Genomic DNA, 18453 nt, shown 5'->3' with positions numbered 1-18453 from the left:
TGTTATCTTTATGAGTTAGTTGAACTGCTGTACAGAAATGAGAATCCTAATGTGACCCATGAGGCCACGTCTCCCAGACAGCAACATAATGCAGTGTTCCTGCACCACAAGAACTAGTTCTATTCCTTAGTTTTACTGCAATCACAGCACATCCCAGGAGCTTAATAGCTGGAGATGTTCTTCTGCCAGTGCAACAATTGTGAAGCAAGCACCGTATAAAACAACGCTTTTTGAAAAGGCCTTTAAAAATAACTCACACATGACAGCATTCCTCATAATACTATATGAACATGAAAACATGTCTTATTTATATGATGTTTACATATACAACAACATGATTAACTGCAAACTTGTCTCTCATGTATAAGAGTGTGCACCTCCTACCATCATATCCTTTGGGGGATATATCCCTGGATTGCACCTTGGGAGCTATGGCTCTCTTGCCATAGGCATGGTTGTCATAACTGTTATATTCAAACGTAGTCTTAGAGTATTTCTCTAGTTCCTTGGCCAAGTTGGAGCGGGGTGTGGTGGTGGGGACATTGTTTCTGTAGCCATACTGAGGGATCTCCAATTGCTTAACAAAGCACATGGGCCTAGAAATTAAAGATATGTAAAGTTTGTTAGATGCAGTTCAGTTTACTGTGTTTGTGCATAATTTATAGTTCAGATTAGAAAATCTTAGTTATTTCTTGCACTCACGAGACAGCAATATATTATTGCATTTGCTTTGTTTGGTTATTTTCAGCAGACAAACAATACATATTTTCTTGAACAAAGCCTAGACAAAATTAATTCTAATACAGCTAAATGTATCCTGTATCTAAAAGTATTTTAAAATTCTACTTTAAAATACCACAGGGCCTTGCTTTCCCCTTGTAATTGCATCACATAGCAAATGTTTTCTCTTTTGGGAGGTGAATCAAAGAAGGACAAGTAGACTGACAGAAGAAGTTTGAACAGATTCCTTTAAATGTCAAAAAACAAACAAACAAGCGAAACAACAAAAAAAGCACTGGAAGCTCGATTTAATTAACGGAGATTCCTCTAAACCTTTTTCAACAGAGTTGCATGCTGTTCTCCTGTACGTTTTCCAAAGGAGTTAGCCGTGTTTCATCCTTCAGCATAGAGTTCCAGATTGATCTTGAGAAATGCACAGGAGACTCTCATCATTTCTGTGGACTTTTAGCTGCCTCACAGGTCCTGCTCACCCTTAAATGCAAGGTTCAGGCAGGAGCTGCAACTCTTGCTACACAAATACCTCAAAGAAAGTTATCTGAATGAATACGGAATAAATGCGTATCAGCTAAATTTGTCTTTCCTTTAGGATCAGGGAGGATAGTCAGGAAAAGTCCCAACTGATTTTTTTCAGGCCCTTGAAGAAAGTTGTGAAATCTCAGTGAAAGAATGCTGCAGTGAACTCCTCCACTGTCACATCGTCTTCTGCATGTGAAAGCAGAAGTCATCAACTTTCAATGTATAAGGCAAGGTCAGATCCTGGAAACCTTTCCTATACAAGAAAGCGTTATTTAAGTGGAAGCAGGTTCTATGCAGTGATGCTTGCCTACCTACTGCATTTAGCAGGAGGTAAAGATGATCAACAGTACACCTTAGGTGCTTCTGCTGGAATCAAGAATCATACTGTCAAGTTTTTTTCTCTCTCTTTTTTGTTCTTTACTGTATTTACAACCAGTGGGAATAGAAAGAACAGCTATAAGATCATAAAGTGAGTCAAGACCAGAGGAAGGTTGGCAAAATGGAATGTGACATCTAGTAAGAATTAGATTTTGAATATTACGTTTTTCTGAATAAATTCATTTTCATATAATTTAGGATATTTATGTAAAGATCACCCAAAAAATCATATTAATCATACTATATCCTTTGATTTATGTTTGCTCACTTCTTTAGATATTTCTTCCTCCAAAACACAGTGGGAGCATCTACACAATGGATATTATTTTGATTCTACCTCAAGACAATCCATGTTCAGCTAATAAAAACATAATTCAGTTTTTGTATGTTCAGTGTAAATCCCAAATTTCTGTGGAACTTATGAATTTGATTTCTCTTTAAGAAATTCTAAATGAAAGTGGGATGGAAACTGGGATGAAGACAAATATTCAAGACTTCTCAGAACATCACTGTCTCCCTCTTAGTTGCCTGCATGTAAATATGATAAATAACTCCCAAGTTCTTCCTCTCAAGTACTTCAGTGACTTAAAGGTAAAAGGGAAGCAGGAGATAAGATGAAAGCGTTATCTGAATTGCTGATAAAATGTGAAACAAAGGGCAGACTCACAAGCAACATTAAGATTGCAGTGTAGTTTCCTAAGAAGTTTTCCAGCAAACTGGATGCTGCTTTTGAGAAGTTGCCTTCTTTGTATGGCATCCCTAAAGAACAGTGATAAAAACCACTGCATTTTTTTATTTTCCTTTTTACACCAATGAGAAACTGTTATTCCCTCAAAAGGTCTTGTTTATCAACAGGCTTTAAGAACCTTTTTCTAAGAAAACTGCAAAAAAAAAAAAAAAAAAAAAAAAGGTCCACAGATATGAGTAATAAATCTGTGTTCTTAGTTCTATCAAAATAGTGTCTTGTTTTGTTTTTTAATATTATGACTATATGAAGCTTAAGAGAATAATAATCTTGATAATACAAACTTTCATTTTAGCAACCCTATTATATCTAAAATCAAGAAGATAATCCAATACTAAGAAACTAACGGGATAAATAGGAAATGCTGGAACTAAAGCTGTGGCACTTCCTCCATGCTCCTCATGACAGCTGAGAGGCATGTACCTATCCCAGCCCACAAATACCGCAGTATCCGCTGAGAAATTCTGCAGCTCTTGGGGCATCATCAGTACAAGGCTGGAATGATCATGCAGAAGTCTAGTTCTTTCACGTGTATCCTTCACACTTCAGCTCCTTAGAATTAACATTTTTTCCACCCATATATCTCAAAAGAGGAGACAATAGTGGAAAGCTAGTTATAGCTTTGAATTAATAAAGAATATTATATGGATGAAGAGAAGAAGGAGTATGATTATGTCAAAGTGGTTCAAGATCATATAAAATTTAGGACAAATTTTATTTCTTTCCACCCTTCCTGGAAGCGAGTAGAGGAACAAAGAACTACTATTTAACCTTATTTAGGGATCTAAGCTGTATTCATCATTTTTCAAAGTGTCCTGTCAAAAAGGTCTACAATCATTTTTGTAATGCAAATAGGGCTTCTGGTTTAATTTAAACTGATATTTACTAGTAAAAGCCTGCTGAAAAAACCAAGACTTACCGGTAAATATTAGTTTATTCCCAAAAGATACCAACTTTTTTCACACTGTTCTTAGACTTTGCACTCCAGCAGTCATCTTTACACCAAACAATGCCTAAGACAAAAATGAGCTTTTCAGCTTTACATGTATTTGCCAAAATAATTACCAACCCTCCCCCATGTAAATTGAGTGGGAAACATACTCTGAGAGAATTGGATCCAGAAGCCCTAATTCTAACTCTTCTTTAAAGGAGATATATATGTATATACAATGTATATAAATATAAATTCTCAGATTAGGTGAATGTGTGATGAATTCTGCATAATAATAAGTATTATAGTGATTTCTAATACCTTAAAACCCGATCTGATGCCTGGTTTGATTTTGACACATCACAGTTCTGATGCTTCTCTTGAGCTTTAGCCAGTTTCTCTGCTGCAGCAATAGGACATCCAGAGAGGCTGCAATTACAGAAAGGAAATTTAATTTTCTTGTCCTGCGTAGTTTCACATTATAGCACTGATCCAATTACTCCTTCTCCTCCTTAGTCTGTATCAGGATGAATCTGAAGGAAAAGCCTTTCCAAAAGCTACTTGGTCATATGTACTTCCTCTAGACTCCCTTTCTTCTGTTTTAAAAGTTACATGGTAGATCCTAGAACTGTTCTTCTCTGACTGTATGTGGGTAGATCATTTATGGATGTCAGCCAGTGAACATATCAGTAAGAGAGGAGAATATAACCAGGGATCTAATGTGCAGCTCTGTCAACAGACTTGTAACCTTTATGAATCTACAAATGTTGTCAATGAAATGACTTCTAAGGATGATTAAACACCATATAGGCCAATTTCTGCACTGCTTCACACTTTATTCAGCATTATCAAAAGCAAGTTATATACATGAGTGCAAAATTTGGCCTAAGGTCTCTAAATCTGCATCTCAGGTATATTATGCTTCGTGATTGTTCATGAAATTAAAACACTGAGGTATGTTTTCTAATAATAGGTGATATAACTTGAAAGGAAATTCTGCACTTGAAATTCAATTAAATTTGCAAATGCTAAACTACTATTGCAGTGAGTAAAATAAGCCTTAAAAAAAAATAATTAAAAAAATAGATGCAGAATAGTAAAAAAATTAAGTATATGATGCCAGCAGATGGTGCTCTTAGTGAAGCTGTAAAAACCTGTGACCTGACAATGGAGGGGATTCTTTCCTTGTCACGGTCTATTGCGTGCTTATGTGACCGCAGTTCTCTGTGCTCTCCACAGGAAAAGAAAATGAAAGGCAAACCAATGCATTCCCAGATGTTCCCTTCTCTACGGGAGAAAAAATATATATATAAAATAGTGAAACAGAGCAAAATGCCCCAAAAGCTGCAGAAGGAGGTGAGCAGAGACTGCAGACTGCTCCTTTCAGCCCTTCTTCAGTTTCCTGGCTCTGCAGAGGGGTGAGGGGTCTCTGGAGTCATGCCAGAGGGCAGCAGTTCTCTATTGACATGCTCTTTTCAGACACCTCTAATAATGTAGTGGATATTCAACCAGAAGTGAATGCTGCTTCAAGCAGCAGTAAATCCCAAAAGGCCTTCTTAGAGATTTTTGCCGCATCTAACAGCAGCATCACTACAGAGAATAAAGGGGTATCAGAGCTTATTGTACAAGGTAAGGCACCCACAAGAGTCTTCCAGGAAGCATGCAGTAAATTAATGGGGCTCCAGTAAAACAGAGCTTGATAAGACTGAGAATTCAGTACCTGTGTAGTCCCCTTATGCTTTGATGCTACAATTAATGATAAAAAAGGAATTAAATAAATTAAATATAAATCCTTATACCCTCCACCCACATTTCCTGGATTTCTGAAAAACTGTAAAGAAATAAGCAAGACCTTGTATTTTGTGAGAATACTATGAGACCTACTAAAAGTTACAGCAATATTTTGATAATTTTGTTATTCGTCTAAAAAAAAAAAATTAAAGGGAAATTTCATCCATTCTGTAAGATTCTATTAGTAATTTTAGGAAACTACAGAAAAGTTACGTTTTTTCTTGATCTCCTTTTGACTATTTATATTGAACATTTTTAGCTTCTATTTTTTAAATGTAGTGAGACATTTTCATAATCTTCCTTAGATGTGAATGAGTACTTCAGGGTCAGAAGTATATTTTTAGTAGAAAAGTTAACTTTTACAATGTTTGTGTACCTAAAATGCTGTTTCTCATGTATAAAAAAGAACCATTTTTAGAAGCAGAGTGGAAGTTTTCATGTAAAATAATCTCTGAAGAGAGTGAAGTGTGAGGACAAGAACTCTGCCCTAGTCTTGATGATGTTGGCAGATCCTTCAGTCTCCCTCTGACATGCCCATAAGGGAGACATACTCATTGGGCATCACTGCTAATACCAAAACAGAAAGGAGAAAAAAAAGAAAAAAAAAAAAAAAAACCAATCCAAACAAACAAACAACAACAACAACAAAAAAAAACACCCCAAAAGCTAAGGGTGCTTGAAATGTATTCTGCAGGTCAATTCATCCATTCTGAGGCAAATGCACATTTATCCTCCTCAGAAAACACATGAAAAAATATCACTCTTTAAAGCAGATAAAGCACATGATGCACCATCTGTCAATCTCAGAAACAACACAACAGAACACACACTCACACTCCCCCCCTGCCATGGACTGCTAGAAGGGCTGCAGTTTGGAGGCACTGTTCCCTCTAGGTTGGTGTCCAGTGATGGCATCCTTACCTTCGGTGGGAATTCCTGTTGCTATTTACGTGGCCCCGGCCTGTGCAGCCTGGTGTAGGACACTTAAGAACATTTTCATGCATGGCAAGAACTTGACAAGGAGAGTAAGAGAAAACAGCAGAGTATGAAAACAAGAAAAAAAAAAATCAAATCCCAGTATATATGAAACCATTTTAAAACAAAGCAGGATTCATTAACAACCAGCATTCCTCAAAATACACATGACACACATAGCCAATAAAGCCTGATGAGGGAAGTAAGTATTGTGGCCCTATACTCTAATACAGGGCAACAGTGGAAGTTATTAAGGCTACAGAACCTATAACCAAATGTCTCTAGTGCAACAAAGAAGCACAAGACTTCCCACATCCTCATACAAAAACACAGAGCAAAGATCTGCTCAACAGCAAACAGCAAGCTAGCAACAGTCCAATAAAAAATTATGGACTACAAAAATTTTTCTAGGAAATGTATGCACTCCTAATATATGACTTTACACACACAGTATCAAGCTCGAGAACAAAAATCTGCTGTCAAGTTATACTGGTGGAACACTGGATTACTTGAAATACACCTCAATGCAACACTGATTAGAATTTGATACTAACTACAGGACAGCCCAATTGACATAGGGCTCAGTTCTGCCCACATCCACATAGATATCTATGCCTATATGATGAGTAGAATTGGCCCTTTCAAGTTTTAACTTGTATCTTCCACAGACGTGAAATTGAGAGAATTTTTGTTAAAAAAGACTAAAAATTAAAAATAAGCAGGTAAAAAATTGAGGGATGGTGGAAAAAATAATAATAAAAAAAAGCCACAACAAAACAACAACTAATAATAGTAACAATAAAGAAACAACCAGAAAAAAATAACAACCCAACCTTCATAGAAAAAAGAAACAAGCGGAACAAGCTTAAGCTAGTAAGCTGATTTACATCTGCATCCATTGCAAACCGGATGGAAAACTTACTCCTGCATCTGCTTAGAGCAGGTCTTTTCTAATCAAAACTCAGGCTATGAAGTTCCAAATTATCACAAGCTTTTTGGTAACATGAGACAGTTCCATGCTATGTAAGACATATCTGAATCCACATCTCAGAGCTGGATGACAATATATCACTCTATGGAAAGAGGCTATCCAACTCCTGCAAATTTTTCATCTTCCCATTCAAGCACTTAGTCTGGAAATCCGCATTCGGTTATCTCTCAAAACAAAATTCTAACAGAATCAGTGAATTCCTTGTCTAAGTAAAAAATGGAATAAATACTATTTAGATACTTGAGAATTCAAACCACATATACTGATTAAATGGTAACCATCATCATCATCATCCCATCATCAGCATATTAAGACATGTATAGATGCAGTTTTACTCTGAAATTCCTACTATTTAAAGCTGTTCTTGAAACATGCTTCACAAGGCCAACATCACAGGAAAAAAATAAAAAGATGAGCTCACCTTTTCCATTTTAGTAGGTACAAGAGCATGCAAACAGTTTAAAGCTATATTCTTCTTTGATTTGCATAGTCTTCTACAGGGCTTTTTATTTACCATTTATAAAAATTAGAGAACTTTGAGCAACTGAAAGAATACTTGTGTTACAGAAACTTACAGGGTCTTACAAAGTGAAGAATAAACCTATCTGATCTACTGTGTTCAGAGATCAACCAAGATGCAGCAAAGTTTCCTAAAGCACTTCCTCGTTATTTCTGGAAGAAGCCAGTCTACTATGAAAGAGAAGACTTCTTATTTCTGCTTCTCTTGGTGTGTTGATCTATTTCCACTTTCCTGTCCTTCAAAATCTAGTTTCCCTGGGAAACTGGAGATCATTATGGCCCTGACTGTCTTAATGTTTCCTTTTGCCTCTTAAAACTCCGTTGAAGTTAGGTCTGTAAGTGCTAATGGACAGTAGGAATTTTAGGCCCATAGGACTCAATTTTGAGATTAGTTTAAACTTTAACTGGGTCTTAGCAAGACACCTGTCTGGGGTACAGCAGCACAGAGTAATTATCTTCAAGAGAACTATGCCATTTCTACCAGTCAAGGAGGTGAAATAAAAGAATGGAGCCCTGTTCCTTATGCTTATATCTATGTCTGGATGGGTGAACTTCCTTTGCACAGAATCCACTGACGTAACAGGAAACTCCACCCATGTAATTGACGGGAATATTGCTCAAAATCCTGCATTTTATAACTGATTAGATAGCCAAATTGTTATTTTTAACAACATCAATTAGTTTAAGATAAATTGTGTTTAAGGTACAGCAATAACAGAGAAAAGGGGCTGCAAGTTTTTCAAATAAAATTATTCCTGTACAAGATAATAGAGACAGTTGATGTGACATTATCACGTAGAAGTAAAAGCAGTGCACATCTTTGTGAAACCTTTTTGTCTGTTGACTAAATAAATCTACTTATGAATGACCTACCATTATTAAAATCAAAGAATACAGCTTTAAAAGTTGTTGTTTTAGTGTAGAAGTTAGTAGAGAATGGAAATGATGGAATAAAGGAAAAAACTGTAACACAGAACAGTTGACTAAGTTGAGACAAACCATACTGAAAAATAAAATTAACTTTCAAAGTAAAAAGTTTTAACAGCATGCTAGAAAAATCCTTGTAGTTTTATCCCCAGTTTCCATGAAACAATGTGAACTTACTTTCTGGAGGGACCCTATCTTTGTGTGGGCATCCTGACAAACTGCGGTGATGGGGGTAAAGCCCCGTTACATGGCCAGTTCCATCACACCCAGGGGTAGGACATTTGCTCTCTTTCTTTTCTGTTCTTGAGGGATCTATAATTTACAACAAATGTGTCAAGTGAATGATGCTTTCCACATTTCTGTAAGAAGGTTCATTTAATCATGTCATTTACTCTCTGGTAAATGTTCATAAGAAAACTAAGATGTTCATAAGAAAAAAAACGAAACCACTACTGCTTAACATAGTTCTGGAACTTTTATCCCATTATATCATTTTCAGACTGCAGAGTCCTATGATCACAGCAATACCCATCCAGAGTGATTGGAAAGTGACCTTTTTATAGCAAAGCCATATTGTCATCAATCAATGTTCCACTGGCAAGCATCAACTCAAGGGTGTAAGGTCATTTGGAAACTGTCTAGTTGGACTTTCCCATCTTTACGTTCTTACTTGCCTGATATATTGAAGTCTACAAACGTACCGTCACAGAAGTTCAATTCCTGACAGTAGCAAACCCATCTCTTCAGCATAACGATTCAAAGATTCTGCACAAATAAATCCCTTTTCCAAGGCTCTTTGAGTGGATTACTCTATTTTCTTTAAATTCCTTATAAAGCAGTATGAATGATGTACATAATCCTTTCTCTTCAATAAATTAAGGAGGGGCAAACATTGTAATCAGAATTCCAGAACGTATCATTTGCTGGGGAAATTGGGGCCATAACAAAAATGCATGTATGCTGATTGAATATTCATAACTTTAAAAGGTTAACGATCTTTTAGAATGTTGTTGGATCTCCTGTCTACAAATCAATGAAAAGTCAGAAAAGACTTTTTTTTTTTTTTTTTTTTCCAACAAGATAAAAGTTTTCTGCCAAGTAGTAAAACTGCTGGTGAAATTAATCCTGAACTAGAATGTGTTCACATACTTCATCAGCTGGTTTCCTTTTACAGAACATCTGTAAATAACATTACTAGCCTTCCAGCCCAGCACATGATAAATATCATATCACATCATCTTGACCGCAGTAGTCAAACTTTGAGACTAGTACAAATGTTTACATGAGTATCAAAGGAATAAAATTCAGAATGCTCTCACTGCTACCATTTTAGGTCAAAGTTAACCAACATTCCCTTTCCTTTTTTCTTTTTTTTCCAGTTCAGCATCCTTTCAATACCCAGTCGGAGTTATCCTCATTTAAGTATATTTTCCTGTTCTCATCATTGCTCTGCTTCAGGATTTATGCTTTTTTTCCTCTGGAAAATAAAATTTTACCGCACATTTTCCACGAGATCTTTCTTACATTAAATGCCATCCCAGCTTTAACAAATGCAACCCTCAGTGCAATTAGTGGCAATTTCAGTACTTGCAGATCTTCACACACAATCCATTTTTTAAAGCTTTAGTAAACAGAATCCAGAGCTTATTTTACTTGATTTCCCTCTGGTAGTTTTATGCAAATAAATTCTTACATTCCATGTCCTTCAGAAATGCCTTCATTTTAGCAAAATACGTCAGCTCACTGTAAGTGACTTTCCATGTCTTAAATACATTCTTCAGTTATAATACAATATTTAAAACTTAACTTTTGCAAACGGAACCCCTAATTGTGACAGTTTTATTTTACTTAGCCTGTATGTTGACTGTAAAGTACAGTTCTTCGTTTTACTCTCTTTGATAATAAATGTACATACAATACCATCTTCAAAGTGCAATAGAGTTATCACAACACTCCTGAAAATACCATAACCTTGTACTTAAGGAAATTGAAACAAAGAGATCAAAAAATTAAAACCAAGGCCACAGAAGGAGTGAATGTCAAAGGAGGGAGTAGAAGTTTTGCCAAATAGGCCTGTGCTGAGACCACTAGAACATCAAGCCCACAGCTACAAACATACACAGTTCTAAGCAACTCTTCATGTCAAGAACTTTTGAATGTATAAAAGTATTAGATATGTGAAAAGGTAACATAAATGAAATACAAATTATGTAAATATAACAACATTTGAGGACTGTAAAAAATGTAGATGATTAATAGACCATAACGGCTTTTTATAGATTTTAATCTAGAAGAACTTTACCTACTTCACATTGCCATAGCTCCACAGAGGTTAATGAAGCTATTCTAGTTTGGAGCAATTCAGGATCCTGACACTTAAATCTTAAAGTGTCAAGACAATTCTCTAATGCATTCAAGACTGTGCTGTAAAGATATTGCACGTAACAGATCCTTAGGAGCCTTTATGGTCTAATGAGTCAGAAAAGATGCTGTATACTCTTCATAATTATTTCAAAACTTACATAAAATTGTAAAAATTTCCCATTGCTTTTAATGGAAGACATCTGACTAAACTTTCCATAACTTTTTACAGAACACTGGACACTCTTCTGCATATCCTTTATTGACAAAGGGGAGAAATATCGCATACTGATATTTAATTCTGCAACATTTCTTCACTCCTTGTCACAATGGCTATTTTGCCTGAGTGATGGTCGTTACAGAACTCAAAAGGTTTTTAAATTCACAAAATTTCAGACAAAAGCTCTAAACAGCAGGGAAAAATTAGTTAGCAGTCCCTTAATGGTTCAAGTCAGAAGTCTTGAAGTATTTTTCATTGCAAACCTGGGTACCCAAAGAGTTTCCACTTCATCATATCATATATCTCTGTGGATAGCTCTTTTAGGAGTATTTGGAAGATTATATGTGAGTTGAGAACAAATGATATAAGCAACTGTCTAACTTAAAGCTTCCTTTCTCAACAACTACCTTCTTAATGTAAGGAAGGAATCATCTTTTCTTTCTTGCATTAATTAAAGAAAGCATACAACTATCCACTCCACAATGTTTCTCAGTCCAAACTTGCACTACATATCTTGGTCCAAACTTCCACAACATTCTTTGGCCCAAACGACCACAACAGCCAGCACAGTCTTTTGGTTCCCTGGCTGGGGTTTGGACCTATTATCAGTTCAGCCTGCAGCTCCTAAAGGACAGGATGTTTCAAAGAAACTCCATAATTTACTGGAATATTAAGTCCACACTACTGCTTTTGTCTTACTTATATTGTCTTAGAACTTACACTGTATTTTTGGAGATAGCAGATCTATATGCATAAATGCATACAGTCTATGTCTATAAAAACTGGAAGGACTGAACAACAGAACAGTTAAAAAGCTCTTGAAAAATTAATATTGTTTTTCCATATTTTTTTTTTTCGGTAGTTTTATTAAAGACACATATTCATAGGGAAAAGGCACCTAATGTGTGACATATGTGAACAATATTTAAAACAACATCCACATGGAAATGCAATAATATACTAAAGTTGTCTTTCCCAAATACCCAACATTATGATAGCCTTCACCAGACCATATATATGTATATTTAGTTAAAACCAACAACACTTTGCTACAATACATCTCACAAGAGTATATGACTAGTAATTTCCATGCTTATCTAAGAGACTGGACATTACCTTTCTTAAAGTTTTGTAAAAAAAATCAAAACCTTTCTTGGACCAAGATGTTTTCTGCCTACCTGAATGTCTCAGGATGATATTAGTCTTTCAAAATAGAGATATATAAAAAGTAGGAAAACGCTCAACATTTCAGTTCATTTTCAGAAATGAATCTATTATTACAACAACAAATAGAAGTCCCTACTTAGCAGCTCCCAAGAAATAACAGCATGTCCTCAACTTCCACTAAAGTCAATGGGAATTAAAGGTGTTTGGTGAATTTCAGGAGGTATTGAATAATTTATACAACACATACAACCCTGCAGGTACAGATGTAGATATGTTACAGAGTAATGTGGTAAAATAGACACACCATAACAAGGGTAATCTCATAAATTAAAAAGTATTTTGAAGTTAACCTTTAGTTTGCCTTTTTTGATTTTTTTTGATTTTTATTTATTTATTTATTTTTAATCTGTGTGTATACACTGTGTGTGTGTGTGTGTCTGTCTTTTATATTGAATTATGGTCAAGGCAGCACCTTAACTGTTTCCACAATGGAATGAAACCAGTGAAGTGGAATGCACATAAGAAATAAATTGCTATTGATCTCAGCCCAGGCCACACCATGCCTTGCATAGCAAATGGTTTCCATTACCTTACTATCTTAAGATAATTAATGTGCAGTCACTGCCCCTATCTCATGTTATCGGTCATTCTGATACTGTTCAATTTCTATCAGGCAATTCTACATTTTAGATGGGAGAGGCTTCATCAATAACTGTCATTTGATGATAATTTTATAAATCACAATGCCACCTACCCAATCCAACCTGTAAAATATGCACTTCAAAGCTGATTGACTACCTACTTCCAAAACTCCACTCTCTCACATGTTTTTAATAATCACTATAAAATATATTAAATATGAGAAAAATCTTTGCCTCTTTCAACATGATCTCTTGTTTATTTCCCTGAAAACTTATTTTTTCAGTTTAGCCAAATGATATCCACTGAAATACTGTGCATATTTCTAACATTGTAGAATGCAATATTTTTTTTATATTCACAGCATGAAACTATTTTACAATCATGCCATACTACCACAATTTAAACAAATTTAGCATTTTGTGGAATTAATAAATTCATTTCAGAATTCTATGCAAAACTTAACATGTTCATACTTTCTCATGACATAACATACGGTATATAGAAATATTACCTTTACCATAATATGGCTTTTTGACATGGCCGTCACTGGGTTTAGGCTTCCTGTCATCCCCAGAAAGTTGTCTTGGAGATTGTTCCTCAAATGATCTCATATTATCCCTCCTTCCAGCTTCCACTGCCATTTTTTCTCTCATGGCTTTTGCTCTCTCTGTTTCCAAAGCAATTGCTTTCTCAAGCAGGGTTAAGTTACCTTTTGTCATATCAAACACTTCTTCAGACCTATCTGAAGTAACAGAGGTGGTATCATCGTCTCTTTCGTGACAACCATCCTCCTTTGCACAGCTAGAAAAAGTCCTAGATCTGGGGCTCAACTGTTCTTCAAGCCTCATTAGGTTCATCATATCAGAGTAATTCCGGTCTGGTGTTCTTCCTTGGAAGTCATCTTCTTGCCTGACATGCTGACGAGTGTTCATGTTTTGCTGTTGATTTCTTTCCTGTGGGTTTGTCTCACTGAGTTTCCTAGCCAGATCAAAACACTGGTTCCTTAAGCACTCCAAACTGCTGAGACACACCTCTTCATCACTCTCCTCCACCATTTTTTCCGTAAGTCCATTGTTCACAGGCTTCCCTAACATTACAAAGTTCATATTCCTATTATCTTGCTGAGAAGTATTGTCTGCATAATTTCTATCGTTAATGTTTTCTGATAGCACTACACCATGTCCTTGTGCTAGTAATTTAAGGGAGTCCACTGTTTCCCTAACAACATCGCTGTCTAAGTCTAAACTCAGCTCACTTTTCCGACCAATATTTTCATTTTTGTCACTATCATCTTCCAGACTATTAGATGTATTGCTGTTCATTTCTGATTCTGTCCTGGCTCTGTATGCTGCATCCTCAGCAATTTTGCCAAGATTTAACAATGACTTGGCCACCAGTTCATCGTAATTATCATACTCATCATTATTGTTATCGTCTTTTTCTGTGTCTTGCATTATTCGAGTATTGTGACAATTCATTTGATGGTCTTCTGCATAAAAAACAGAAACAAAGAAAGAAACAAAGAAAGAAAGAAAAAGGAAAAGAAAAGAAAAAAAGTGGCTACAATTGGAACTGTTGTTGCAATCACATGGACAGAAAACAAACTGCATGTCAGATATTGTTAATTACACACCAATCCTATTCAACTAAGGCCCATGTGCAGTTAAGTTTTATTAAGTGAATTTCTCTACAGTCCATAAGGTTATTTTTGTTCTCCTGCTATTCACACGAATTTCTTTCACAGTACTGATAAGATAAAGACAATCAAAATGCTGATTACTATTACTGATAAAATATTATGGCATACAAACTTCAGCTTCTCTTTCACATCTCTAAATTTAGTCTTATGGGGTTTACTGCAACCAAGTTACTAATAGAACATAATTGCCTAGGTTTCAAATGTTTCTCACTCCTGTATATCCTGTAAATATGGCAAATGGGAAAGAAGTGAACACTACTGGTTTTATTCTCTTAATGATGAATAACATTCACCGAAAGAGAAAAAAAATATACACCAAACAGGAAACGGTCATTTTTTTAACAACATGCACACCATTAACAGTAGAACCAGTGACTATATACTAAGATCAAAATAACATTTTACTTAGTGGATCCAACAGTAGAAATCACAATCTCTTAGTTTAATTCCATCAACTGTGGAGAAGTAAGAATTTTAAAAGAGTTGTTATATGAATGGAAGACAGAAGCAATTATGCATAATGCAATTTTAATACGCTAGCCCAAATTATATGGTTATACATGTATGTATGGTAGGGCTGCTATCTACTACCCTGTATAGTGTGACGTAGAGGTGCAGAGGTATTAAGTTTTTTACTTAGCTTTGCTGTAGTAACTGTTGAAAAGTAAGGGGAAAATAAGGATTAAGACTGATCCAGTGTGAGGCCCTAAGGGTGAGATTCATTTCACCTAACTTTAGACATGAGTAAGGCAGGCATCTGTATCCCAGAAAGCTACTCAATATTCCCATCCTTGATCAGTAAAAGAGGCAGACACTTTAAGGGTATAATCCACCTGATCTGGCTAAGGTATCTTCCTCAGAATTAAACAAATTGCTTTCTGGAAGTGCGTATTTCTCTTCATTGACAACAAATGGGCTCAGAGCAGATGCCTACCTTAAAGATATCTGTATTTGGTCAGATGAATATCATCCAGAGAGCACTTTCTGATATCTCATGTTCACTCAGAAGTTACGTTATTATTAGACCCGTTCTTAAAACAGATACACATTCACCAGGGCTTATTAACAAATATCTCAAATTCTACTTTTGATTATCAACTACTCAAGCAATATTTAAATGTTTAGCATCACAAACTGAAAGGAAATTTCATAAGTCTGTCATTATGTTGATGTATTAGGCCAGTTTTTCCATCTATTGCAAACTCAAAGAAATCAGTAGAGATACAACCATTAACACCTAGTCAAATGCTAGTTTATCAATTTGTTAATATCATATTTTTTGCTCAGATGTATTTGCATCAGTGGTACACCTAGATATGGAGCACTTTCTAAAGTGTGACTTTATGTTTTGGGCTAAGCAAAACGAAGTGGAAAAAGTTCAGGTAGTAGGTGGCTTGTATACTAACATTTTGATAACAGAAAAATAATTTTTGATAAAAGTAATTTTCAGGTCAGTGGACAAGAGAGTAATTCAGAGTTTAAAATACAAAGGTCAACAGCACAATAATTAATATTTCAGCCACAAGATAGTTTTGCTTCTACACAGTGGTTAGGGATCCTGGGATGATAGTAGGCTGTAGTTAAGCAGCAGACCTGATATATGACTAGGCTATGTCAAGGAAAAGGAAGCTCTACATAGAAATTACTATATGTTATCTGTTATCTATTTGAATACGGTAGGAAGATAATTAGCAGGAAAGCGTATATGTTATTTTCTTGTAACAAGATGTTCTTAGCCATCAGTGAGTTACCTATTTACCATCAAGGATGGTTTCATTTTAGTTGCTGTTATTCTCAAGATAATCATTATTCATATTCATGTTTCTGTCTACTAAAAACTACGCATATCTGAGTATCAGTTTTTAAGAGTAAAGAATGTTCCTTATGCTTCCTACATGAAAAAAAATTCACCCTGAATGTCTGCATAGAAGTATTTAAGGATTACTGGATAATTAGTTTGCTTTATCAGAAAATCAAATTTTTCATTATACTACTGATCATTTCCTAAAGCAAAATGTACAAACGAATACCCCATTTTTTAAGGTAAAGACTAAAACCTATTGCCAAGAAGACTGTTAAGTAGGAACTGTTGCATTTTTGGGGGTGCTTCTTGTAGCTAGATCTGATGGGCAGTCAGATGTAAAAGAAGGAATATCAAAGTAATTAAAGAAGCAGTGCCTTCAAGCTTAGCATGAAACACAGAGAAAAAAATGTTGAAATCAGTCCAGATTTAACAGGATACTGAAATAATGCATAGAGGGGAAAAAAAAAAAAAAAGTTTTCAAAAGTCATCCAGAGAGCTGTTCAGGTAAGAAGTGACTATTCTAGGCCAACTCCTGAAATGTAAAAAAACAAGATGAGGGTTTGTTTTGTACCTAAGTTTTTTTTGTGTTTGCTTTTACATGAGTAAGAGTCATGTAAATGATTATCAAGGGAGGAATGTGCTATAGCTTGCCTCCACAACAGTAAAAAGTCAAAATATGAGTCACATACTGTATGAATGAAGACATGTAAATTCCTTTTGAGTAGGTGAAGCTGGGTGAAAGCTGTAACTACAATATTTTTTATTCTGTTTGGTTATATCCTTTTCAAGGCTCTTGCCCGTTCAGTCCTAAAAAGAAGAAGAAAAAAAAAAGGTGGTGGAGGAGAAAGGTGTAAAACACGAATCCTGGATGAGAGAGGCAGGAAAACAAAATATTTTAATTTAGATTAATTCCTCCTCTTTCTATTTTTGTCCTTTTCTTAGATCTGCTACTTTCTTTAATAACTATTTTTCACATGTTTCTTATCACTATGAAGCAGTTAATTCCAACAAATACTTTGTTTATGCAAACTATATCATCTCCTCAATAAGTCTGCTGTATGCTGAGCCTTCTGACCTGATCTAGTGAGGCATCCTTGTCACTTGTTTATTAAACTGAAAGTTTAAGTACTAAATTAGATTGAGTCTTAGTTCAACTTCTACAAAATATGCCAGCCTATGTGAACATATGTATCTTTTATTCAGCTGTGTCAAATCTAATCTTGATTATACCTCATGTTTCTACGCCTCCTTAGAGTTAACCTGTAACTTCTACCAACCTTTACGTGATGTTATTTAATGGTTGTTTGTATAGGACTAAAGTAAATAGGACTAAACAGCCTAATCTATTCCTTACAGAACTTTTGGAACCACTGACTCAAATGGCTTTTTTTTTTTCATTTGGAGAAGCATCTAAGTGTCTCAAAAAGAAACAAGTCAGCTAATTAGGTGAAGAGCCAATAAAGCAAGATTTGGGGTCGCATGGAAAAAAAATATGCAACACAGTTTAAAAAGAATATTAGATTGTTTTAGCCCTCATTCCCAGAATACTACGGCAATTTAGATATCAGTGAATGCAAAATTTGTTTTGTTTGACCCCCAATAGATAAAACAAATGCTAGATTGACAAATTATAGTGAAGAGTATGTGGAATAGTTTTAAGAGTGGAAGTCTTTAGTCATCTGAACAAAAGCACACTCCTGTATTGCAGTAAAAACAAAAGGAAACAATAACAAAACAAAACAAAAAAAAGTGAATAATTTGATTTCTTATCACACATTTCATCCAAGGATCTCAAAGCACTTTACAAACATTATATTAACAAGCCTCACAACACCCCTGTGAGGTAGGTATTTTAAACCCATTTTACAGATGGGAAATTGAGATACAAAGCAGGTGAGTGACTCTATGTCATACAAGGAGTCACTGTCAAATAAGGGCTGTAGCCTCTATATCCATGCTACCTCCCTTTGTTTCAATCATTTATATAAGTGATCAAATTTTGACAGAATAAATGGCTTGCTATGTTTTTAGTGTAAGGAGTAATGC

The 18453-nt window shown here is 35.3% G+C and overlaps 1 protein-coding gene across 30 annotated transcripts in view; it reads right to left on the bottom strand.

The window, feature by feature from the left end:
* Positions 1-18453, bottom strand: part of MYT1L (myelin transcription factor 1 like) — a 290751-nt gene that overhangs the window by 62696 nt on the left and 209602 nt on the right. For 20 of the 30 annotated variants that reach the window (XM_072333541.1, XM_072333549.1, XM_072333556.1 and 17 more), the window contains 5 exons: positions 13416-14393; positions 8692-8826; positions 6024-6114; positions 3633-3740; positions 385-596 (listed from right to left, as the gene is read on the bottom strand). In XM_072333541.1, the coding sequence (XP_072189642.1) occupies positions 385-596; positions 3633-3740; positions 6024-6114; positions 8692-8826; positions 13416-14393 (1524 nt within the window). The remainder of the gene's footprint in view (positions 1-384; positions 597-3632; positions 3741-6023; positions 6115-8691; positions 8827-13415; positions 14394-18453) is intronic. The other 10 variants (XM_072333557.1, XM_072333564.1, XM_072333565.1 and 7 more) reach the window with 4 other exon arrangements.

The sequence above is a fragment of the Excalfactoria chinensis genome, chromosome 3, assembly GCF_039878825.1.
Source record: "Excalfactoria chinensis isolate bCotChi1 chromosome 3, bCotChi1.hap2, whole genome shotgun sequence".
NCBI lineage: Eukaryota > Metazoa > Chordata > Aves > Galliformes > Phasianidae > Excalfactoria > Excalfactoria chinensis.
The sequence above is the reverse complement of the archived record's forward strand: the minus strand, read 5'-3'. Positions and strand labels throughout refer to the sequence as shown.